The 25,345-nt window shown below is 36.7% G+C and overlaps 1 protein-coding gene across 2 annotated transcripts in view; it reads left to right on the top strand.

Moving 5' to 3' along the window:
* LOC129721692 (circadian locomoter output cycles protein kaput-like) overlaps positions 1-25,345 on the top strand; it is a 165,416-nt gene that overhangs the window by 81,486 nt on the left and 58,585 nt on the right. Inside the window, exon 2 of one of the 2 annotated variants that reach the window (XM_055674567.1) lies at positions 16,612-17,255. The exons of the other annotated variant lie outside the window; for it this stretch is intronic. Within the exon in view, the coding sequence (XP_055530542.1) occupies positions 16,864-17,255 (392 nt within the window). The 5' untranslated portion in view covers positions 16,612-16,863. The remainder of the gene's footprint in view (positions 1-16,611; positions 17,256-25,345) is intronic. 2 annotated transcript variants of the gene reach the window in all.

The following is a 25,345-nucleotide window of genomic DNA, read 5'->3' as shown; positions in this document are numbered from 1 at the left end:
GAATTTCAGAATTGCGTTCATCTACGTTGCACTTTTTGTGCTGAATGCTGGAAAATATCAGGGAAATTAATGTTATATTTCAGGGAAAATCAGGGAATTCAATTGTGAAAATTTTTTCACCATTCTGGTATGTATTTTAGCATAAATCAATGTAAACATTGTAGATTATTAATCCGAGTTATATAGAAAAATTAATAAAATTAATAATAGTTTGCTCAAAACATACACTAAAATTATTTTTAAACAAAAAAATAAAACAAATACTGAATTTCGAATCAAAAAAGATTATTTTTTCAAATAAATGAAGGAATTATGTAATATTGATCGCACATTGTTCATAATCTTAAGGTTGTTGTTGAAAACGTATTTTCATGAAACAATAGAATTTCCAATCCTTAACTCAGAATAACTCGAACACGGACGCATTTAGTACGTTAATTGCCTTTAATTGGAAAAAATGAGTAGAACCAATAAAAAAATAAAATAATTCCCAACAATGTTGGTTTCAAGGAGAAAACTTTAAACTTTAAATCGGCAAACTTTGTACCGCCTTTTGACTTCCGTACACGACGTTGTTTCTAGAAATACCCATATTGGGTGGTACTTGGACACGTTAGGTGCCATTCACATACCACGTGGACAGATTTTCAACGATTTTGACCCCCCCCCCCCCCCTCCCCCTCCGTGGACAACTGTCCATATAAATTTTAGAAAAATTGTATGGACCGTGGACATTAGCCAACCCTCCCTCCCCAAAGCTGTCCACGTGGTATGTGGATGGCCCCTTAGCTGTTTGCCCGACACCGCAAGTCGCCATTTTGGATTTCAAAATGGTGTGTGGAGTCCATTTTTCTCATCCGGGCATTATTCTGATTCCAGAAATACCGATATTGCGTGATATTGGGCCACTTTCAAATGTTCTTCAAAAACCAGAAGTTTTTATCTTGGATTCAAAAATAGCGTCTGTAGTCGATATTTAGCTGCTGAACATCATCCCGATTATTCTAAACTGTTTTCCGGAAAATTGGTTGTAATATCTACTTCACTTGTATGGAACACCTCCTCTTTCCCCTTCAAACTATGGAGGGGTATCAACATTTTTTGCCCTCAAAACTTCCACATGTCAAACTTGGTTCCATTTGCTTTATAATGGTTCAAGATAATGCAGAAATTAGTATTAGATTTGTATAGGAGCTGTATTATAAAATATTTCTTGCTTCCAGAACCTTTATATGGGTCATTCCATACGAAGTGTCCATGCCACTTGGCCACGACCATCACAGATTTTGCTCAAAGTTGGAGGAATTATTCATCTACTGTCTCTTCGGAAAAATCCCAATTCTGGTGTCGATTGGAATACCCCCCACTCTGTAGAACCCCCCTCTTTATTGCAAAATCACACAATTTTTGTCAAAAAAAATTTTTTTTTTCTTTTTCCTACAGTTCATAGACGTGTGATATCGGAAAAATACTGGCAGACGATTTTTGAAGAAAACAAACCAAGGAATCCAGAAAAAATATATTTTTTTGACCATTTTTGATTTTTTTTTTAATTTTCGTAAACATGCTATATGTCGAGATTGGCTAATATAACCACGGGGTTTTCCGAGAAATACAAATTTAGTTTTAAGTTTAGTTTTAAAATACAAAAATAATCTATCTGGCAACACTTCCAGTCAAAAATAATATTTTTTTCTGGCTTACTTGGTTTACTTTTTTTATAATTAACCTATCACTATTTTTCGGGTGTCTCACGTCTATAATTTGTAAAAAAAATAATTACGAAGTTCACAACTTTTTTCGTAAAAATGTTATATCTGCCAAGGAGATTGGCTCATATTACCTCGGGATGATAGTTGTTTCTTATGTGAAATTTTTCGAGGAACACGATGAAATTATCAAATTTTAAATAAAAATGGCTGCATTTGGCGAAAAAGTTTAGTTTTCAAATACAAAAATAATTTATCTGGCAACACTTCCGGTCAAAACTTATATTTTTTCTGGATTCCTTGGTTTGTTTTCTTCAAAAATCATCCATTAGTACTTTTCGGACATCTTACGTCTATGAATTGTATGAAAAAGAAAAAAGAGATTTTGAACAAAAAATGCGTAACTTTGCAATAAACGGGAGGGTCCCACAGAGCGGGGGGTATTCCAATCGACACCAAATTTGGGATTTTTCCAAAGTGACACTAGATGAAAAATTCTCCCAACTTTAAGCAAAATCTGTGATGGTCGTGTCCAAGTTTGTGCTTTTTCGTGGTCACTTCGTATGGAATGACCCATACGCCAAATTTGGCTTCATTTACTTAATTAGTTTTTGAGTTACACAAAATAATGTATACCATTTGTATGGGAGCCTTCCCTTCAGAAGAGAAGGGGTGTCGGGCCTCTATCAAATTTTTGCCCCTAAAACCTCCACATGCTAAATTTAGCTCTATTTGCTTGATTAGTTCGTGATAACGCAGGAATTTTATTTCTATGGGTCCCTCCCTTTCAAAAGAGGGAGGGGTGTCCAACTACCACAGAACTAATTTTTGCCCCCAAAAACCTCCACACGCCAAATTTGTTTCCAATTGCTCGATTAGTTCTCGAGTTATGCAAAAATTTGTGTTTCATTTGTATGAGACCCGTCCCTTCCAGAGAAGCGAAGGGTGTCAAACTACCACAGAAATAATTTTTGCTTTTTGAAAACTTCCACACGCCAAATTTGGTTCCATTTGCTTGATTAGTTTTGGAGTTATGCAGGAATTTGTGTTTCATTTGTATGCGAACTCTTCCTTCCAGATGAGGGAGGGGTGTGAAACTACCACAAAAATTTTTTTTGCTCTCAAAAACCTCAACTTTTCAAATTGGGTTCATGTGTTAGATTAGTTCTCGAGTTATGCAGAAATCTGTGTTTCATCTCTATGGGACCCTCCCCTTTAGAGTAGGGAGCGGTGTCAATCTATTACAGAAATATTTCTTGCGCTTAAAAACTTAAAAACCATCGCAAATTTGGTGTCATTTGCTTGATTAGTTCTTGAGTTGTGCAAAAATTTGTGTTTCATTTCTATGGGACCCCTCTCTTTCAGAGTAAGGAGGGGTCTCAAACCATCATAGGAACCATTCTTATCATAGGGAACCCTACTGTATAAATTGGGGTGGCAGCGAAAACGGTCATGTCAAAATTCGAAAAGCGACCATGTATTGAACTTTTTTCCATACAGTCATTGCCACCCTAGCATATATGTATTTGGAAAAACATTATCCTGTTTGGATGAGAAAAGTTGTGTCAACGTCTAAGCCCCCACTTCTGTTCTCGTTTATTTTCTGCAAACTTATTTATCAAATTAGGTACCTTTAGACAGTTTAATTAAACAATCGAAGATTTCTGAGCTACAACACTTAGCGTAATAAATATGTACGTTTAGAAAATTACTGTTGGGTCTGAAAAATTTCACTCCCGCGGAAAATCCTAAATTAGTTTAGCTCAATGTGAGTGAAAAATTCATCTAAAACGGATATCAGAGTTTGCACGACCACCAGTAAATCTAGTGTTTCTCAAGGGTTACATTTACGACCACTCCGTTTTGCTTTGATATGTTAATGCTGTGTGTCCTTGGGTGAATAATTACACAAGTTTTTTTGCTGATTATAATTTGAAAATTAGAAATAATTAAAATATTGATGTTTAAAAAACAAAAATGATTTTTTTTTGTTAAAAATGAAATACATTTGGAAAATTAAATTCTATTATTTATGAAACTTATTTCAAAATTTTTTTCTAGTATCTTTAACTTTTAGCACCTTGTTTACAAATTTGTTAAAAAAATTTAAATGTCAAAAAGGTGATACAAATAAAGACTTAGTAGTTATTACACCCCGATTCACATTGATTCTCTAGGATTCCTCACATTGGATTCGTGAGCGTCCTTGGAAAGGATTCCTGAAAAAAGAATCCTCAGGAATGCCCTCTATATGGCTCTAGGATTCTTGAATAAGAATCGTGAGTGGGAATCCTCTGGATCGTGTTTGCGATTCATTTCACCATTCCATCACCGTTTTAATCGGTATCCTGGGGATTCTTACTCAGAATTCTCTGCGTGTTAGTAAGGGTGGTTAACACAAGTTTTGTCCTAGATCTCAAACTGGAAAACAATGAAAGAATATAACTTTTCGACCATTCCTGTGAATTTGAAGATTTTTTTTTCAGAAACTTAAATGAATTTTCCCGTAAGCCAACGTAGATGCGATGAACCCAGCGAGCAATTACTCTGCGGCCTTTTGATGCGCCTCTAACCAAACTAGAGGAATCGAAATTCAGAGGAATGGTTGATAAGCTACAGTATTTTCAGGGCAATTATTTTGAGCTTGAGTGCAACTTTTTTTTCGCTTATGTCGATCAGTGTTAAAAAATACTGAATAACGCAGTAACTCATTTAGCAAACAACATTATTTTTTTTTTTTCAAAATTATTGTTATGTTTTGATAGGCACAAATATGGCGCAAACTCTGCTTCAAATGAGTATTAATCTAGACTTTTATCGTTCTACCTAATATTCCAGCGCCCTCCATCAAAACAATTGTGAACGTGTATAGAACTCACGGTTTTGGTCTGGTTCTGAACGCACTGCTTAATTCATTTACAAGTTCTTTGTGCATTTTATTAAAATTATTTTCTGCAGCTGATTCTTGTGTTAATTCGTCATCTCGGATATTATTCATTAAAATATTTGAAAATTTCTAAACTCAACAGAAAGTAACATCTTACGCCTTCTTCTCGCTGCTATTTAACGCTCACTCGACCAACTCAACACTCAGGTGTTTGTGCTAGTTTCTAAGTGCTTTGGGAATTCACATACGAATAGTACGATGTTATAAAAATTAAAATTTTAAGTATTTTATAGTGCCATAACTCAGCTTCTCGTGGGACCTCCGCAGCCGCTAGGTCACAACAGAGATTAAAACTGTGGTTGTGGTGGCTTCCCACCATATCTTTTTCCTTCAAGCTGAATTATACAGTTGACGCACCCCCTAACGAAAAAAAAAATCCTTCTTGCAAAGAAACTGGCCAAAGTAATGTTTGATAGTTCTCTTTAGGGAATTGTTATTGTGACGCGTTATTGGCAAGAGGAACGAGGTTTTGATAAGACATATAGATACCTGACCAGAGAGAAGCATTTGTGGTTCACTGAAGAAAAGCAGTAAGCTTTTAACGAAAATGAATTTACTTACAAGCACGGATATAAATGATAATTACCTCAATAGTGATGCCACGAACAATCTAAATAAATGTCTTTGGACTGATAACAACTGCCTTTTATAAAAAAAACTTCTTATTTGCAGGCTTAAGAAAGTTTTGCTCTCCTCTGTTAGACCACACCGGTCTTCCTGAACTGGGCAAATAACTGGTACAGAGAAGAATTGCCCTAAAGGTGCAAAAGCGACTGAGTCTACATTTAAGAAACTTAAAGAGAAGAAAAGAAACGTTCGAACTTTCTTCAATGTAAATTGTGTTGCATTTTCCAGTTGTTGCCTACCGTAATATCATAACAGATTGAATTGCGTGGAATAAAATAAATCACTCGCTGTTATACCTTGGCGCGAAAACGACTAATTGTGTTTATTTTTTGGCTCATTTCCACTTTCGTGGAATTGTCTAGTGCCTAACGCCACGAAGGTCAATCGAATCGCAGTTCAACGATTGGGTCAAAATCAACATTGATAATGAGCTCTGCTCTCTGCTACTGGGTTCATTGCTACCAGAATTTATTAAAGCTAGACAATCAGGCTACAAGTTAGTTTTTCACTTCCAGATGTTTGGAAATTTAACAAGACCATGTTGCGGTGATACATTAGCAAACAGAATAAGTTAGGATCGCATTACGACTTTCGCGGCCGATATAACGAGTTCATAGGCACGATATGCGTTATTATGAACCCGGCACTCGAACTCAGCGCGCCGTTTACCAAAACGAACCCTGCTGCAAACCTTTCCCTTATCTCCAACATCCCAGTGCTTTTCGTGGAAGTGCAGAGGTGTTCTCGGCTTCCAATAAAGCGAATATCACGTCAACATATTCCCATACACAATCCTTCATTGACCTGCATTCGGATGCGGCCGGCGCTGGTATTGCCCAATATAAAGATTGAGGTCATCAGTTTTTACACATTGAGGATGCATGTTAGTCCCAAGCATCATCTGTTGGTTCTCTGTGTAATTACAGCTGATCTGGCAATAACGGAGTAGCAACCGCGGGCGGTCAATCATGCTCATGCTCATGCTCCAGATGTTTGGAAATTTATCCAATATTCTAAGGCTTAACCTTCGTCAGAAAGGTTGTAATCTTAACTTTCCAGATTGGAAACACACAATTTGGACTGTGTTTGAACCGTCAGATTTCCATAATAGAAAAACAAATCCGAGTGATTCTGTTTCGGCCCAAAACGGTATGCCAGAAACATTTTCATCCTTCACGTCCGCATGGTATTTGTCAATGTGCATCTGCTTGTTAGGGTGGTTCCTTGCCTAATTCGCGTGATATGTGTAGGTATTTTCATTTTTGTTTCGTTCGAAATCTCCCCACGAGCCGTGCGTCATAATTCTTAATAGAAAGATAATCTTTCTCTTTTCGGATTAGCAGATTTTTTTAGTCATTTCTCCTACCTTCTGCTGTCATCTCTATCGCATCGCAATAGGTCAGATAGTGAGGCAGGATTTACACTGGAGGTGGATGGAGAAACAAATGCCGTTCGCATTTTTCTAGCAGTAACCGTCAATCCTGACCGGTTCGAACCTCCTAGCGCTCTCCCGCCGTGTGTGATGGTTCCCGGGATACAGGGAGGAAATGTTACGCATCATCCATTAGCGATCATTGGGCGTATCCGGAGATGTCGGTTGCAAAAGAATATGAATGTAGATGTGGGCAAGCATCATTATCAGCATTTCATCGTCGGCAACGGTGCTCTTCTCTACCGGGTCGACACGAAAATCAATCCATAACATTAGAGGAAATATCTTTGAAGCCATCTCCCGGGGCACGGGCCACGAGTAGCGAGCAGGGGAAAATGATGAAAGAGCACCAATCTGTGCCCGATAGAGTGAGCAAATTTCTGAACTGAAACATCCGGGAAATATAGTGAATTTGTATAGAACGTGGCAGAATCGTAAACCGATAAATATTCAAGCTTTTGGGTGCGTATTTTCGCAGCGCAATTTCAGGTTATATTCTCTTCCTTCGACTATGAAGTGCTTCATCTAATCGGTGATGGTAATTGGCAATTCATAATATTGCTTTCTGAAGCTGATTTTTGTTTTGCTGGCTCGAAATTGAGCGCACAAATATGTTGTGGTGGTTTTATGCTTTCGAAGCTTCGACCGGACATCCGAGAATGGTAATTAAATTAATTTGGGAAATCCTACACAACCGAGCGAACACAGGTATTGTGTCAGGTAAATGTGACCCACAGTGTGAGAGGGAGGATATGGGGAACTGTGGGTGTTGGTTTACGGCGAAAAGTGGACACAGAGGATGAGCTTCGCTTTCGGCTCGAGAGAAGCTTTTACTATCTTCGATGGTACCTATCCTCTTTTCTTACGCATCAGCGGGTTAATGGTTCGAATTGTAATGTAAGAGGTATTTTTGTTGGCGGTGAAAGGATCAATGTTTGTTGATAAAAAGAACCAGTTTTAATAGCAATCTGCATCTTCAAGCATCTAAAAAATCCGTGGTTAAAAAATTTCAATCAATGTAATCAAATAAATTTCGCATATATTCTTGTTTCCGCTCCGCTCGATTTTTATTCTCGTCTGCAGAATAGGAAAAAAAATCTTTCAAAGCGTACATTAATGGCTTCCCCTGAGATGGTAAATATTTTAATGATCGAGCCCCCTCAATCAGCGGCAAAAAATGTTTCAGTCTAAAAGTGCAAAATTCTCGTCTCTTTTCCTCTTTCGCTTTCGTTAGTGTAATATACTGAGTGCAGGTCGGTATTTCGCCAACTTCGGCTCGTTTGACGTTGTCTTTCTCGTTCGGAACGGAATCACGCGTCGCGGAACGAAGTGCTACACGCAGCTTCATATACATACAGCAACCGGCGAAACACGATTCGTAGACAGCAGTAAAATAGTAAACAAACCGCCGTTACACGCACACTTCTCACGGCAATTAAGTCGTGGTTGTCTCAGGCGCAAATCTGGAACAGATAGCGAATCTTCCAGAACCGAGCGCCTCGAAAAACTGCTAAGATGACATAATTTGTCTGGTTCTCGATTTTTTTATACTGTAAAAAGTTAAATGTTTTATCTGATTAAATGAATGGCTCAAATCCTTCCCCAGGCATATTCATTGTTAGCAAGCCTGAATAATAGTCCACTATTAATTTTCATCAAGCAATGGAGACAGGAGGCGCTATAAATAACCTCATAGCATATCTGGTTATAATGGCGCTGATGGTGATGACTTGCGCTTGATGACGACGCCAACCGCGGCAGCCAACTTTTCAGCATCAGAAACACACATCAAAGGTGAAAAGATATTTGCTTAGCTCTATTTCAAAGGCAGATTTCTGGGAAACCCCAAGTACCTGGTTTACTAGCGGGGTGAATAGGCTACACGAATTAACCTTCTGTTTGAATCTCTGACTTTATACCGCCAATCAAGACGACTTGTTGCACTCTAGAACAGAAAAAAAATTTCACACTTTTTCTAAATGTTTTAACAGTTTTTTATTTGAATGAAAAAGTTTGATTTTGATTAATAAAGCGTGAATCATTCTTAAATGCTGATGATTCCGCTTCGTGCGTCAAAAGGCCGCAAAGTAATAGAGCTTGAGATTTGGAGAGCGTTAATAAATAACACTCGTCAACAAGAGCGAAAAAAATTGCAAACTGGAAAAAAATTGAAGATTATAGCTTTTTAACCCCTAGTGGTTATTTTATATACCTAATTTTCAATGCCACTGATGATTAAAAAAGCCTCAAAGCATTTCGCTTGTGTTGATCCCGAAATAGTACTTAATCGAGCAGAAACTTTGTATTGAATTAGTTGTAAAAATTGTAAACGTATTCTTCAACGTCTATTTCTTTAAATTTATGGAATATATTTATCCATCGCAATTACTTTTGCTTTGAATAAATCATAAGCGCACGCGTAAGCTCCAAATATTCTATCTATGTCTTATCCCGCAGTTTCGCCAAAGTTATCAGAAAAATAAAACGAATTAATCGCACAATTGAAAACATCGTGCGAAGCATGATTTCTGGCGACGAACCTCCTCAACCCTTCTCCGAACCACTGTTTACTCAACTTGAACCGCACTTAGCAGTGCGTACAACCAAAACAAGAGAGGCCAACAAAATCGCTCGGGAATCATTGTGCCAATAGAAAACCGGTTTAATTACGCACCATGCGTAAGGATTAAGAACGGAAGAGCACGCCAAACTATTTTATTTAATTCACAAAATCACATAGAAAACACTTGCGATAATAATCAGCACTGCGAAATGGTCCAAAACCAGGTCAACAAACAGCAGCCGGTTGATTGGTAACGCAACAGACACAAAAAACAAAGCACACGTCGTTTTCACCGAAAACTGGGATTCCCAGATATGTTACTTTCGAATTCGATGCAACAATCGTGATGTGGGGATTCCCCGACAATTGAAGGAATAATCACAATCAGTTTTTTGTGGCACTGTATTCACGTTTCCGTAAACCCACCCCGCGCTCTGTAACTGTTTTTGTTGCATTACATCTTGATTGTTGTTTGTTTTTCGTCTTGCTTGCGGGAACCGATAATGCTGAAAAGGTGGGCGAGGCTTACACCGCAGGAGGTGGGTGGCTACTTACGCCATACTTTTTTTGGTTGTGTTTGCTAACAAAGGTAAAAATAGACATTTGGATAAGGCAATGTACGAGTACGCACGTTGTTGCAGATATTTTTAGTATGTTTGAACAACTTGCATGAATCTTGCTATCCGTCACGAAATTATTATTAGAACATGAACTGAAATATGAATTAGCTATTAGAGTGTTCTTCAACAGTCTTTTGCCACTTTTATTTTAATTTTGAATATGTTGATAACAGCATTCTTTTAATCTGGGATTTGCAAAAAATGCATTTGCCGCTAAAAAAAATTCCATCCACCTTTTTAATGAAGTTTAGACAGCTGTACTGTACAACAGCCGTAATAACGGTCCTCGCAGAAAAATTTTCTTTCAAATTGACAAAGCTTCGACAAAACTCAAGTTGGATCTGCGGAGCACCAAAACTGACACAAGTCCAATTATTGCCTGTACTCGAAAAACAACAACAAAAGTACGTCAAAAATTTATTTTAAGTCGGCAAAAAGGGCTGAAAGCCCGCACGATTTCCGAACTTTGCCCTTAATTATGGCACAAAAGCTTTCCACCGGACAAATCACTGGTGAATTTTGGGGGTTGGCGGTTTTTGGTACAAAAAAAAAAACGCTATTGTTTCTGTACCAATCCAACGTCGATCGCGCGTAATGGCATGATGTCAGGTCCTGCCAAAATAATGTATCGCCTCTGTGGGACCGCAGGGAAGGCAACAGATGCTTCTGGAGGCACTCGGGGCGGTAAATTTCGCTGTTTTCCCGTAAGCAAATGTATAAGCGATGAACCCTGCGAGCAATTACTCTGCTGCCTTTTCACGCACTCACTAGAAACCCAAATTCACAGGAATGGTTAAAAAACTATAATGTTTCACTTTTTTTCAGTTTGAGCTTCTGCCCTTCTTTGGTTTATGTTGACCAATGTTATCCTCTTGCAGATGTCTTTGTAAAAAAATGATAAAGGTTTCAGGCAACGACTTTATAATTACCATAAGCAAAACAGAAAAAACTAAACAAATAAAATTTGCAAAACCGGCTTTAAAAACTCTTAACTTTCTTGTTTAGAGATGTCCAGCTTCTTCTGTGTTGGGCAGCCATTCTTCAGTCACTTCGTACATCAGTAGATCGTGCATCTTCTTTCACCGCCCACATCCACCGGGTGCGAGGCCTATCACAAAGTCGAGGGCCTTTTCCTGGTTCTCTCCAAAGATAGTTTAACCCTTTATAAGGCAGTGACAACTATATTGTCACCAACGAAAAACATTTTGTTTTTGCTGCACCAAGAATATTGTTCACAAATTTTGCTTAAACAAGGATTTCTGAGGGTATCTTACAACACTCAAAGTTTTTTTTTAAACTGCTAGAAGAGTGCAATGTTAATTTTGGGATTTATTCACGTTTTACTGAAGTTGTGTCGGTGCCTAGCGCGATTTCCACAGCCTTATAAAGGGTTATAAAGGGTTGAGGCATTTAGCTACATGTCCGGCCCAAGAGTCACAGGACTTAATGCTCAAAAAATTCGAGGACTTGTTAATCAGCTTCCTTCAGCGTCCATGCTTCATGATCGTAAAGAGCCACCGGGAGAATCAGCGTCTTATACAGTGCTATTTTTGTGTGACCTTAATTGGTTACGTAGTCCGTAGAAGGAGCTGTTCGCAGCTGCAACTTGTCATTTCACTTTACAGCTCATATCGTGACAACACTATCGTAACTCCCACGCTCCATGCCTTTAACCATGTACTACGTTTTGGCAGAGACTCAACCCCGCCGCTTCCCTCTTAAAAGGCCCGAAGACCTCCTTCACGGCCCTACGGTCGATACGCGTTAAAAAGACCTTACTGTAACCAAACAAAAACGTCAAAGGAAACGGAAAACATCTGTCAGAAATTTACTGCTGTATTTCGTTTCCGCTACTAGACCTGAAATTTTAAGTAAGTTTAATTTGAATGAAATTTTACCCACGTCGGAGGAAGCTTTGGAAACCGGAAAAAAAAATTTAAAACTCCAGAGTAAACGACCGTCTTAAAAAAAGGCCCGGATGAATTCTATTCTCCTCCTTCCAAGCCCGCGACAAGATACAACGTGTTATTTTGTTACGTGGTTGAGAGCCCCTTTGGTTCTACTATTTGACAAGAAATGAGATTTTTCATACATTCGTATTGGGGTATCGGACTACTTTCACTGATTTTTAGGGTATCGGACTACTTCGGCAAGGCAATGGGACACCGCCGCTAATTTTTGCTAATAAATCACACCAGTGAGCGCAACTGTTTGTGTATTGCCATCTATAAAAAAATTGCTAAAACTATCGATTTTTTCATTCACACCAGAACTAGGTGTCGTTGCTTGGCTAAGAGTATTAAAGCGGTTCATCGTGAGATGGAAATGTTAAAACTTGATAGCAAAGAGCCATAACAATATTTTATTGCTTCCATTGGGGCCCTCAAAAATCCTTAACTTATCGGAAGTCAATTACTGGGACTCCGCTTATCGTATTGCATTTTAAATTTGTAAGAAGATTTCTAAGAGATACCTTGCTTTTTGCAACCTTGAACCACCTTAATGAGCATAACGGCTCTCGCCCTAATTTTGAGCCGTTGTCAAAATCAATACCACTAGCTCATGGACGATTGGTAGTAAGACGCAATGGAGTTATACAGGGAAAACATGTGTTTTGATAGAAATAGATTGCGTTTAGTGAAAGTAACTACCAGAAAGTTAGATTAAAATGTATAGAAGACATTTGAAAGCTGTATTTTCGGTCAATGAGCAAAATACTCGGAGAAATTTTGATTTTACTACCACTGAAAAAGCGCCATCTCTTGCCATTGAACATTTTTTCAGGTGTCCTATTGGTCGACCGGATTCAGGTCGAGAGATTGTGCTGGTCATAACCATAACCTTGATATGATAATCTTTGAACCACTGCGAAATCAGCTTTGAGGTGTGCTTGGGATCACCGTCTTGTTGGAACGTATATCTGCACCTCCAATTCAACTTATGTTTAGATGCTGGTAGTTTTCGATTCAAAATGTTTAAATAAACCTCCTTGGTCATGATTCCATCGATGAAACTCAAGTATAAAGAACTCAAGTTTTTCAATGCTAGATCCATAGATCCTCACACCACGACTTTACCTTTATAAAAAAAATCGAAGTCATGCTCAGTTGGTTGAAAAATCAATGTTGGCAAAGTAACTCATCCCCGCCATGCATGACTGTAGGCCGGAAAAATTCCTGTTTCAAGATTTCACCTTTTTGCCGCCATTTTCTTGTGATACCATCCGACCCGAATAGCATTACCTTTATCTCGTTTCACTTAATCCCATTATTCTAGTAATCAGTGGTCCATAAAATGTGGTCCAGGGCCCACTACAATCTTTTTTGTTGTGTTTTTTTCGGCTTCTCTACCTGTAAGACTTTTCCTATGAACAGAAGGCGATTTCGTCAGCATTGTGATGGCAATATTGGACATTACGGTGCCGTTGTGATGTTTAATAATCAAATTTCGGATGCTTATCGAAGATTGTGTTTTGTTGGGCGTTTTGCAACAAATTTATTACACATATTTGAAAATATCACTTAGAATTTTTTATCAAATAGCAACTGTGGTTTAATTCCGCTACAGATACACAGTAGTTCGATTTGTACCACAAGTCGATCATACTTGATAAACAGCGGTTTATATGAAACTAATCCGATTCCAATAAAAAAATCGGCATGTTTCGCAAAAAATGCTGTATTTGTTTCAGAAAATGCTCTGCTTCACAAATTTGTTGTCCCCCAGTCGCACAATTGCAATATGTAACACGCAACAGTGTAATAAACTGTTGTGTGGCTGAGAGTGCTGCACTCTTGCTATCTGCTCTATCCGAGACGAGAAGAATTTTATTGCGCCACTTGCAACATGGCACTATGGTACGAGAACTCAAAATCGTGAACTTTTTTTCTTTACTTTCCAAATTTTAGTTTTATTGACATACTCTATTCGAAAAATATTTAGTATATAGAAAAACTCTACAAACTCTACTTACTCTTGTTAGAGTAAGCTTCCTGAAGACTTTTTTCTTCTATATTCTCCTGGTTTGGAGATACACCGTTCGTATAAAACTAGTCTTTAAATTCGATTTTTTTGAATATCTAAAAACTGTCGCATGGCAACAATGTTCAGAATATATTTGTTTTATATTGAAACTCACAACTTTGATGAAGACAGAAAAAATAGCTTCTGCCGATGTTTTACCAAAAATCTTCTCGAAATCGTGTCTTCATTTGCTTTGGTTTTATTGACATTCTGTCTTAAGAAGCTGTTTAGTATATAAACAGTCTCAAAGAATGACAGTAAGTTTTAGTTCTGAGCTCCGCCGCTAGGGCGGTGTTAAATCTTATACTGTTCAGTATATATTTAGGTATCATCCAAATACACAACTATGTAGAAGACACAAAATAGGAAGTTTCTACACAGATCAATTTATCGCCAAAAATATAAAAAATGTGTCCTTTTGAATGGCATATCAGGCAATGATGATACTGGAAGGGACGAGTCTTCTACAAAGTTGTGTGTTTCAATGATGAGCAAATTTATGCAGAACATTGTTGCCTTATAAATGCTACAGTTTTTAGATATTCAAAAAAATGAGTTTTGAGAACTAGTCTGATACGAAACGGTGTATTTCCAAAACAAGAGCAGTTAGAGGAAAAAACTTTTTCTGCAAATTTTTTTCGTGACACCATTATCTATAAATGTGAGGCTGTAAAGTTAGTTTTGGCGGCCCCACTAGCGGCGGAAATACAAAATTAATCTTGTTGTCATTCTTTGAGTTTTTTTTATATTGTAAAGCTCATCTGAACATAGCATGCCATAAAACAGTATTTGTAAATTAAATGAAAAAAATTTAGGATTTTGAGCTCTCGTACCGCTGAACAGGGGTAGTAATGTAATATGCATTTAAATGCAAATGCATATTTTGGTTACACATTCTACATCATGACTAAAGCAAAACATAATCCTACGTCAAAACAATAAGTAACTATCCACTCTCTAATTCATGAATTTATTTATGAAATGAGTGGCAGCAGTTATCCTCACATACAGATTTACATCTTGATTTATCTATCTTCGAAACTTTATAAAATGTTTTACATTAGATAGACCTGTCATTGGCTGTCATAATCACGAATTCTTTTTTGATTTTTTTGTGTCAATTGAAAATTGATTTAAAGAATCATAAGTAAAAAAAATGTAGCAAAATATACTGTTGCTGGATGTGGGACTACTTCGTCAGGGGTTTTCTTGGTTATATTTTTTGCGCAAAAATTATGACGAAGAAACCGAACTCCTGACGAAGTAGTCCTACACCGTATCTCATTTTTTTAATTCGACCTGTTGCTATGCTTCTCGTTCCAAATTAATTTTCGCCCAATTTAGAGTCTCTCTATTCGCTCTCTCCTTCATGAACTCGACAGAGTGGCAGTAGCTATACTCTCTTGCTTATTTATATCTCTTATTATAGTGTTTGAACTTCATAAAAAAAATCTTCAAGCTAATCTGAACAGATAAACTGAAATCATCTATCAAAAATTTACTGCTATATTTTATTCACTGAATTAACATATTCTGATATTTTATAAGCAAAATAAAAAACATTAGAACGTTTTATTCCGAGAAATTTGAGGCTTTCTAGGCTCAGTTTACCAGTTAAACTTTAAAAAAAAGCAAGCAATTTTTAAGACTTAACGGGTAACTCCTAATATAGAAGCAAGTAGTTCCTGCATTCGGCATGGGTCCTCATCTTGTAATTCCTGAAATAAACATGGAAATTACCGTTTGAGAGCGACGGAATCAATCACGGCATGTTGTTTCTCTTAGAGCAGTATTCCCATAGTCTTTTTTTCTACTCTTGATGCGCTTCAGCAGCTTTTTTTTTTGAATGAGATGAGGAAAGTAACACTTCCCGCAAATGATGATTATTTCAATTAAAACGCAACAACTCAATCACTAACGTGTCGAAAATGTTTGTCTGAGACAGCTTGGTTTTAGATATGTCAGAATCTAGCGCCATCTATTGATAGTCAGTCAGAACTTCGAAACACAGTTATTACTAAAATGTTGAAATCGAGAGCTGCGGAGCCCACCTTGTAAAGTGGATTCGAGTCTTAGCAGCATCATGACCATTCGATGTCAAAGGACTCATGTATGGGTTTATTATCGGGCTTCCCACTTACCCCTATTGTTGAATTAAATACTGACTCCCTCTTGACAAAATAATTCCCTCTAATGATAAAATTATCCAGGGGAACACAAATCCCGTTGAAAGCTCTTTAGAAAGTTGATATTAACGATACTTGGCCGTCACATAAACGTTTTGACAAAATAAAAAAAAATAAAAACGATACTTGACCAGAGGGACACATTGTTGATTTCTCTTTAAGCAATTATAATTCGCGATACTTGACAGCATCGTACCTCGAGACCATCTGGGAGTTATATATTTTATAATTATTATCATTAATACAAGCTGGACAATATATGAAAAATAGTCTGTAAATTTTTGTTCCGTTAGTTGTAAATTGTAATAATTATCGACGGAAAGAAGGACAGCAGCAGCAACACAGCATTGAAAAGGAAAATTAATTGCTATTCTTTGCACCTCCACCCAACCTGGCTTCAAATAGTTAGAACATTCGAAACCGAGCTGAAAATGCGACCCTTCCGCCAATTCAAAAGCTAATAATACATTCACAATTATTTAACGGCGAAATCATTTTACCTAGCGTTTCATTGGTGAATCATAATTTGGGTTAAAAGAGTGTTAGCAGACCTACAGTACAACTCAAACAATTAGACAACAGATATTGTGAAGAAATCATTAAAATTGTGTGTGTTCGTGTGCGTGAGTGCCATTCCAAATGGGTGAAATGAATCGATCCCTTTTCTAACATTAAACACCGTCCAAACTGGATCCGTCAGATAAATTGTACAACAGTAAACAATGCAGTCAGCCAGCCGAGCCAACAGCTGCTGAAATGAGTGTCTCGCAAAGCTACCCTCCCGCTCAGGGTCCAGCTTATGGTTCCCGGTACTATCATGGGACAAGGCCAGCGTACTCTCCGGATAATTATCATCAAAATGAAGCGAGCGTCGGTTTTAGCGGAGTCGGTTTTTCCCCGCTGGACAATCGATACAATCCGGCATCGGTTAGCTGTTACCCGATGCATCCAGGAGGAAGCGAGGCCCAAGCTGGGCCATCCTACAATTACCATCCCGGATCGTATGGGCCTAGCTATCACCAGCCACCGCCAGCCGAGGGTCCGTTGTTCGGTAATACCTACGGGCATCCGCTGTCCTGGTATGGAAGACCACCCCGAACCTATCCCATTCCACCGGAGCACATGTACAACATGTATCATTTCAACAGGTAAATAATGTCCTTCCAACGAAAATCTGACGGAAATGTTTTGAAAGCTAGGTGGTAACGATGCCCCACCCCTTTGGGTTATTTTGCAGAAATTAGCACCCACTACTTTCACAAGTTAGCCCTGAAAACTTAGTTTCCAACCGCATACGTGAAAGCAATTAAGACTCATTTAGGAAAAGTTTTTTTAGCTAACCATAATTCACAGGGGATTATTATCCACTTACTCACGGCCATTGCATTTTAAACGTTTTGCTCCTCAGACATTCGAATCAGGCTAATAGTGGTTCACTTTTGCATGTCATCTACTGGGCACCTGTCCATTTGTTTCGTATGTTTTCTACTGCAGTACTACAGGCAGGCCCAGAAACACACTAATCTACAGTCGATTTGTCCCAGCCGCTTCATGGCTCGAGCATGCGATAGACAGCACCAAATGTGACCCTTCCGTTATACAATAATTCAATGCAGAGTAGCGATTGCTCAATCGCTTGCCACAGAGAACCGGACGTTGGAGCATAATCCGTTTGAGCCCTCTATTGTTATCAACTTTTATTTTTATTATTCGTAGCCTATGTTAGTTTTATGGTTGGGCTTCTCATTACTATTGGATCACACGTGTCGAGAGAAAGTCATCAATCATCGTTGTACAAAAATTTTCTACCTTTGTTTTAGTAATGAACGATAATTACTACGTAAGGCTGTGTGTGGTTTCCGAAAATAACTCTCACCCAAAAGAGGTTCATCCGGGAGAACTAGTACCCAAAACTAGCGATTATTTCCAAAACGATTTCGTCCCACGCTTATCAATTCGTAACCATGAAACTGAAAATCGAAGCAAAGCTCAATTTGTTCTGAATCGGCTTTCAATGCAACCAAGTAGTGTATGATCCTTCTATCGGTGCTACCGGCGGCGCAATCGTTGCAGTGTGTATTATTCATAGTTGAGTTACTATACACTTAGTAAACGACGGATTCATTAGCCAGTCCTGCAACATTGTTGCATACAACTGGAAAACACGAACTGCCTAAGCTCATCATCGGTTGTCATATTTTTGCTCCTCCTTTCAGTGCTGAAGCGTAATGAGTGCAATATTGCGCTTCAATTGTTGATATTGTTTCGTTCCTGTATTTATAATTTCCTGACACCAAGTGTACGCTTAGGTATATGCCACATCGGATCGGCAGCACCGCGCCGCCGGTCAGCAATCGGTTCGATGGTAATTGCAGTCGCACGATTAGTAATTCCTACTGTGTTCCCTGTAATAGCGGATTGAACGCGGCAATTGGCGCTGGCACACGACCCGAAGTTTAACGTTGTGCTAATGGCGCGTTTTGTGATGTGCGCTTTGCGTGAATGTGAGTTAGTTTTTTTTGCATTAGAAAATAAATAATCAATCTGATGGAAAATGGAAAACTTTTCGAAAAAAATTCCAAGTGAAAGACGATATTATAAAATATTTCACTTATTTAAGCCACTCTATTGTTTGTGGCACTTTAAATAAAAAAAAGGGCGCAACCAAAGCATCTTTCTATTTGTCCCCACCCATGAGAGTAAAAGCTTAACACTTTTTCCTATTGAAGAATTTCATTCCAATCACCAAATATTATAGGGAATATTTGAATTGCTAATAGAACAAAAAAAAGCTTTTATTAAGCGAAATTGTTAACAACAATCGAGTTTCTATTCTCATGAAATGATGTATTTCTTCTTTCAGGGGGAACTTTTTTTCGAAAAAGTATGAACTACTTTAAGCATTATCGACGTTTATTGAAATTTTTATTTTGAACCCACCTTCAGGGCCGGATTTAGACGGTGTGGGGCTCGGGGCAAATTTTTTTCTGAGGCCCTCTTTTCTTAAACATTTAGAGGTAACGTTCTGGGAGATGACGAGTAAAAAAAAAGGTCGCCCCAGCCTGCCCAACCTACATGAGCATTATTGATGTTCATCAAAAGTGTAGATTGTACAAAAATAGCGCTGTGAACAGTTCTGTAAACCAGTTTTTGTTTGGTGAATATGCAAAATCGCGTAAAAACGGTTATGAAACGACTTCACGGGTGATTCTAAGACAATGTTCACGCAACACTACACACAGGGATCGCTTAACATTATTTTTTAGTGGAATATTTTGTAAATCTTAATGATTCCGATTTCCAAAATACACTTCAGATTTTTTTCAATATTCAATTATACGTACCTATTTTACATAACTTTCCCACCTTTGTGCTTCGTAACCTGACGATACGTAAACTTTCGTGCGTAAAACTGGTTCAAAGCCACAATACTTATAAAGGCGTTGACATTCATATCCAGGGTTGACAATATTAAATAACCAAAAAGTGCGTCGAATATATCCCTTTTTCATTCATTAATCAATATTATAGGCAGGTTTCACACCAATTCGACCAAATGTTGGTAGCATAATTCATAAAACTTTGTGAGTTTGTACGCTCTACATACTTCAGTTTTTCATATTTCACATTTCGAAACAGCTTTGGGCTGGATTGCCTTTTAATTTTATTTTTTGCAAAATATTCTGACACAATCTAAATAGGCGTACTCTTCTGCAATAGTTTAAGAAAAATCATTGAACTTTATTTCATTCAATACATAATCGTCTTGATAAAGACACTTAATTTTCATATATATTCATTTTCACAGCAGTATCATTGCGATTATTTCGCTCTGATTGTCTGCCAACATGGAATGGATTTGGTTTTACTCCAAAGCGTTGCTTTTCCCCTTTTCAACATAGTATCCTTATTTTTGGGATTTCAAATTTGTTCACAAAATTTCAGAGGAATCTGAAATAGTGTTACCAATTTCTTAGTTAAATTTATGTGAATTTTTCCATTGAAACCTCGTTCTTCCTACCAATATCGCGCCATAATTACAATTCCCCGAGAATCCTTTTAAAAGAAAGAATCTCATCTAAACCTCGTTCCTCCTGCCAATATCGCGTCATAATAACAATTTTCTTACGAGAACTATTATCGGGTGAAAATACCTGAAAAATCAGGGAATGTCAGGGACTACATTTTTCGATCAGCGAAAACCGGCAAACTATCAAGGAAATTTTTTTCGCGTCTGGGGATGCTTTTTTAACAGCTCATTACGCCCTATAACGTCGTTTGGCGTCGTTTGAGGGATATGAAATTCGACCGAATACATTTCACAGGGATTTCGATCATCTTCGTTGCACCTTTTTTGCTGAATGCTGAAAAATATCAGGGAGATTAATGTTATATTTCAGGGAAAATTTTTTCACCACCCTGATGTTACTTTGGTCAATTTTCTTGTTAAGAAATCAGCTTGATGAAAGGGTATGTGGTGGGAGTCATGTAAGATTTTCAATAAGCCAGCCTATGTTTTGCCTCGATTTTTTTTTCATTACCTTTAAAGAAATGCAAAACATTATTTCCTTGTGCCAGTATGTGCCACTGATGATGAGATCCTTTTTGCTTAGGGTTTTTTTTGTTTTTAATGTACTTACAGACATTAGGCTGATACAAATTTTGAAAAGTTTTTAAGTCCACGGTTATCAATGTTAGCTTAGGGGAGGGTAAAAAATAAATAACACTGAGAAGAAAAAAAAGGAATAGCTTTCATAAAAAGTTGTGCGCAAGTTACGACGTTTGTAACTTGAATGCAAAAGTGTGTTGAAATATATAACAATATTATCATTATTAATCATTTGGCTTGCTTTTTGATGACACTTTCACTGTCACTGAACTTGTTTGTTGCTAAATTAAGCATATACGCTGTCGAAAAGTCAATAATATAAACAAAACGGTTTGATCTTTTTTTTCTTCTCCTTCCAATTTTCAACATTTTTGAAGGGGAGGGTGACATAAAATGAAAATGAAATTTGTATCGGCCTTATTGAAAAAAATACAGCCGAATTTGGAATTTTTCCTGATTCTTCACGCGCCTCGTACCTTCACTAGGTAAAAAGCGTAAAAACTGAAAAAATTAATTTTCAAATATCCATGTAATAAATATAACATTTACAGTCGAATCGCTTTATAGCGACATCGCAAGGGATCATCGTTATAGAGAAATGTCGTAAAAAAACGAATATTTTTTAAGAATATAAAGCAAAATGTCAGAATGTCACTATAGAGAGATTTCCAGTTAATCCAGTTGAAAGTTTTAAACCTTCCCACATTGTTTCCAACGCTACAAAAACGTGATCGAAATTATTTTGACCCAAAAAACTGATTAGACCCAAGATTAGATTAGATTTTGACCCAAGAAACTGTTAGAGACATAGTCATAGAGACATATTATACAATTTCATGATTAATCCATCGAAAAGTGAGAAACGAATTTAACTTTTCTCATTTTTGCATATAAAAATCCCTTTTTTTGTCGGCAAAGTTAGGCCGATACAAATTTCATTTTCATTTTATGTCACCCTCCCCTTCAAAAATGTTGAAAATTGGAAGGGGAAGAAAAAAAAGATCAAACCGTTTTGTTTATATTATTGACTTTTCGACAGCGTATATGCTTAATTTAACAACAAACAAGTTCAGTGACAGTGAAAGTGTCATCAAAAAGCAAAATGATTAATAATGATAATAATGTTATATATTTCAACACACTTTTGCATTCAAGTTACAAACGTCGTAACTTGCGCACAATTTTTTATGAAAGCTATTCCTTTTTTTCTTCTCAGTGTTATTTATTTTTTACCCTCCCCCAAGCTAACATTGATAACCGTGGACATAAAAACTTTTCAAAATTTGTATCAGCCTTATATCAAATTATATATAAAGCAACGTTGCCGAAGACACCAGACTTCTGTCTGCAAATAGAGTTTTGCGGAGTTTTCTTTAGAATGCCCTATAAAAGCCTTTTTTTTCAATCTAACTTTTTATAATGATTGTTTACAATTTTTCAATGTTTTACAATGTTGCTCATTAAAACAAAACACACATTTTTTTCAATTCTCTTGTAATTTTTTAGTTATTGAATATTTTTATTTAAATATTGCACTACCTAACTAAAAGATATCTACAAAACCGGAAATATCCACCGAAACCATTGTTATATTAAAGTATAAGTCAAAAATTATTCTAATCAGATATAGATAATTGCGTTCTTCATATATCTGTTAGCAGATTTGTGCATTATTTCAAGAAAAATATTCAATAACTTAAGAAATATAAGTTTCGTTATAGTAAGCATAGTAGATTACTGAAAAATTACAGAAATTCACGATGAAAAATTATAATAAAAATAAGATTTCAAAAGGATTTTATATTTTAAAGAAAACTCCACTTAAGTCCACTTGAATAGGCAAATAAAAATACAGTGTCTTCGACATAGTTGTTTCTTACTTTACGAACTAATTTCATTTTTGTCATATGACTTACATTTTAAGTTTAGTAAAGCGGGCAATGTATGCAGTTTGCGAGGATGCGAAAATGAACGGGATTAGAAGGTGTGACTTTTAGGCTTAGAAAATTTTTTCCCTCGTCCAGACGGGTTGTTTCTTATAATATATACCTCAACTTCGCTGAACAAAGTGGATTTTTATATGCAAAAATAAAAAAAAAATGTTTTTCATTTCTAGGTAGATTATTTACAAAATTTTAACTTCTCTAAAATGTAAATTAATTCATGAAAGAACTTGCTGAAGATGCTACCGCTCTGAAATCATTTTTTTGGGTTAAAACAATTTCGATCAAGCTTTTGCAGCTTCGGAAATGCATAAATTAGTTGATTGCTTGAAAAAAACAATAGCTGTTACTGCAAATCAAAGTAATAATTTATAAAAATAGAATTGGGCGACCAGATCAGAGCTTATTACAACATTCTATAATATTGAAAAATTCTAGAGAATCACTATGGAAGGTAAATTGAAAAAAATATATTTTATGGGGCATTCTATAGAAAATTCCACAAAAGTCTTCGTCAAAGTTGTTACCTATAAAGTTCTCCATAACTTTACCGAATGAAATGGGTTTCTATATGCAAAAATGAGAGGAGTAAAATTTGTTCCCCACTTTTATGCGAATAAATCACAAAATCCCAATTTCTAAACAAGACAGAAAAACAAATGGGACAACTTTGCTGAAGACACTACAGCTCTAAATTCAATCAAAACAATTTCGATCTATTTCGCAGTTTGGGTGAAAGTTTTGGTTAAAGTAAAAAAGTTCCTATGCAAATTTTCAGTTCTATCGTACTTTAGGAAGTGCTGGATCGAAGCGTTGAAAACTTCAATTCCTTGATCGATGAAAATGTTCCATATCGAAAAATTTTGCTATGAGAAATGCACGAAACTTCGAGTTCTGGGTGTTATCTGCAGATTTTTTTTTTGAAAAAAAAAACGACTTTCTTTGGCTCTTGAGTCTCTTAGCGCAATAGTTAATCTATCAAATTTTCTCGAAAACATCGATTATCTAAATCATACCTAGCAGCCAATCACTACTTCTCTTCCCAAGCACAGCCGACACTAACACGATCTGACTTTGTAAACGATTTGTTGTTGTTGTTGTTGTTGTCACTTTTTGTTTCCGATGCTTTTTTACTTCCCTTGCCATTCTCTTCTCTTCGTAACTCCTCCCTCTTTCCAACTAACTGACGAAACCTTGATATAAAAAATACATTCGAACATTTCACCCCATCATTTTCATTCTAAAACCGTACTAGTGACGTACGGACGCTAGGTGCTAGCCGTTGAAAAAAAGGAAAGACACAATAGTACCGGTCATCTCGTGCTGGTTTCACCCGTAATGCTGGCGGCTGTTAGTAGTATATGGCTACTGCAAAAGTATTTAAATGGCTAGAATTCTGGCCGGAATAACCAGAGAAGAAGAATCATCGGCAACTGTATTGAAGTGATTAGTTGAATTTTCTCTTTTACAAAACGGGAAAGCCTTGAAAATAAACATATTTTTTTGGTGTTCATTTTTCGACAGCGGCCTGTGCAGTGAATCGTTCTGGTCTCAAATATCGAATTTGTTCGTATTTGCTGTTTACCAAGAGAGGGAGAACTTACCAAATTCGCTAATTCAAATGTTTGTCTTGCCATTACAAGCTACGAACAAATGCTTTTCTAATTCGAATATCTGCGAAGTGGAGATGCCGCTTTAAATAAGGTTTCATTCAAATATTTTATTTATACTAATTGTTCAAAGTGCTATAATGTCTCAGCAAATAAAAATGCACTGTTAGATAAAGTATATAGAAAAATACCGTAGTCCTACGACATGCGGTCGTGTCTTTGATACAACCCTCCTACTTTTTCATTTTACAGTGATTTATAAATTTCTCAACAAAATTTATGATTCGCAACTATAAAATGGTTCCAAACAAAACCGAATAAATGGCAATATTCAGTAACTAAGAAAAAACGTACCACTCTAAATTTCAAAACTCTTATTTGGGATTTAGGGTTAAAAATTTGGGACTTAAGGATTTAGGATTTGGGATTTAGGACTTCGGACTTAGGATTTGGGATTTCGGATTTGTGATTTAGGATCTAGAGTTTGGAATTAAGATTCATGATTTAGAATTACAGATTAAAGATTTAGGATTCAGAGTTTGTGATTTAGGGTTTGAGATTCAGGATTTAAGATTGAGGATTTGAGATTGAGCTCTCAAGATTTGAGATTTTCACATTTAGATTGGATTTCGGACTAAAGATTGAGAATTTAGGATTAACGATTTGAGATTTTTATAAAAATGTGATGATTTTCGTTTCTCGATTCCATACTAGATTTTGAACATTACACTGCAATTTTGCGAAAAATTTTTATGTTGGATTTTTTTTTTGCGGATCTTAATATTCAACTCTCTGCTTTGAAATTGCGATTGTGCATTTCAAATTGACGCGACAAAAACTTCAGCTCAGGTTCACGAGAATACAAGAAAACTTAATAAGTATTATAGTTAATTATATCGATAGTTAGTAACTAAACGCAGGGTGGCGAAAACCTGGAAAATCAGGGAATTCATTTTTCGATCTTGAAAATCACGGATTAGAGAAAACTAGAAAACATTTACAGAAAAAAATCTGACTGAAACGCGTTCCTTTTTTTAAAGGTTATTTAGCGCTACAGACGATTTTTTTTACAGCAT

Source organism: Wyeomyia smithii, chromosome 2, assembly GCF_029784165.1.
Source record: "Wyeomyia smithii strain HCP4-BCI-WySm-NY-G18 chromosome 2, ASM2978416v1, whole genome shotgun sequence".
Taxonomy (NCBI): domain Eukaryota; kingdom Metazoa; phylum Arthropoda; class Insecta; order Diptera; family Culicidae; genus Wyeomyia; species Wyeomyia smithii.
This window is presented reverse-complemented; position numbering and strand designations above follow the sequence as displayed.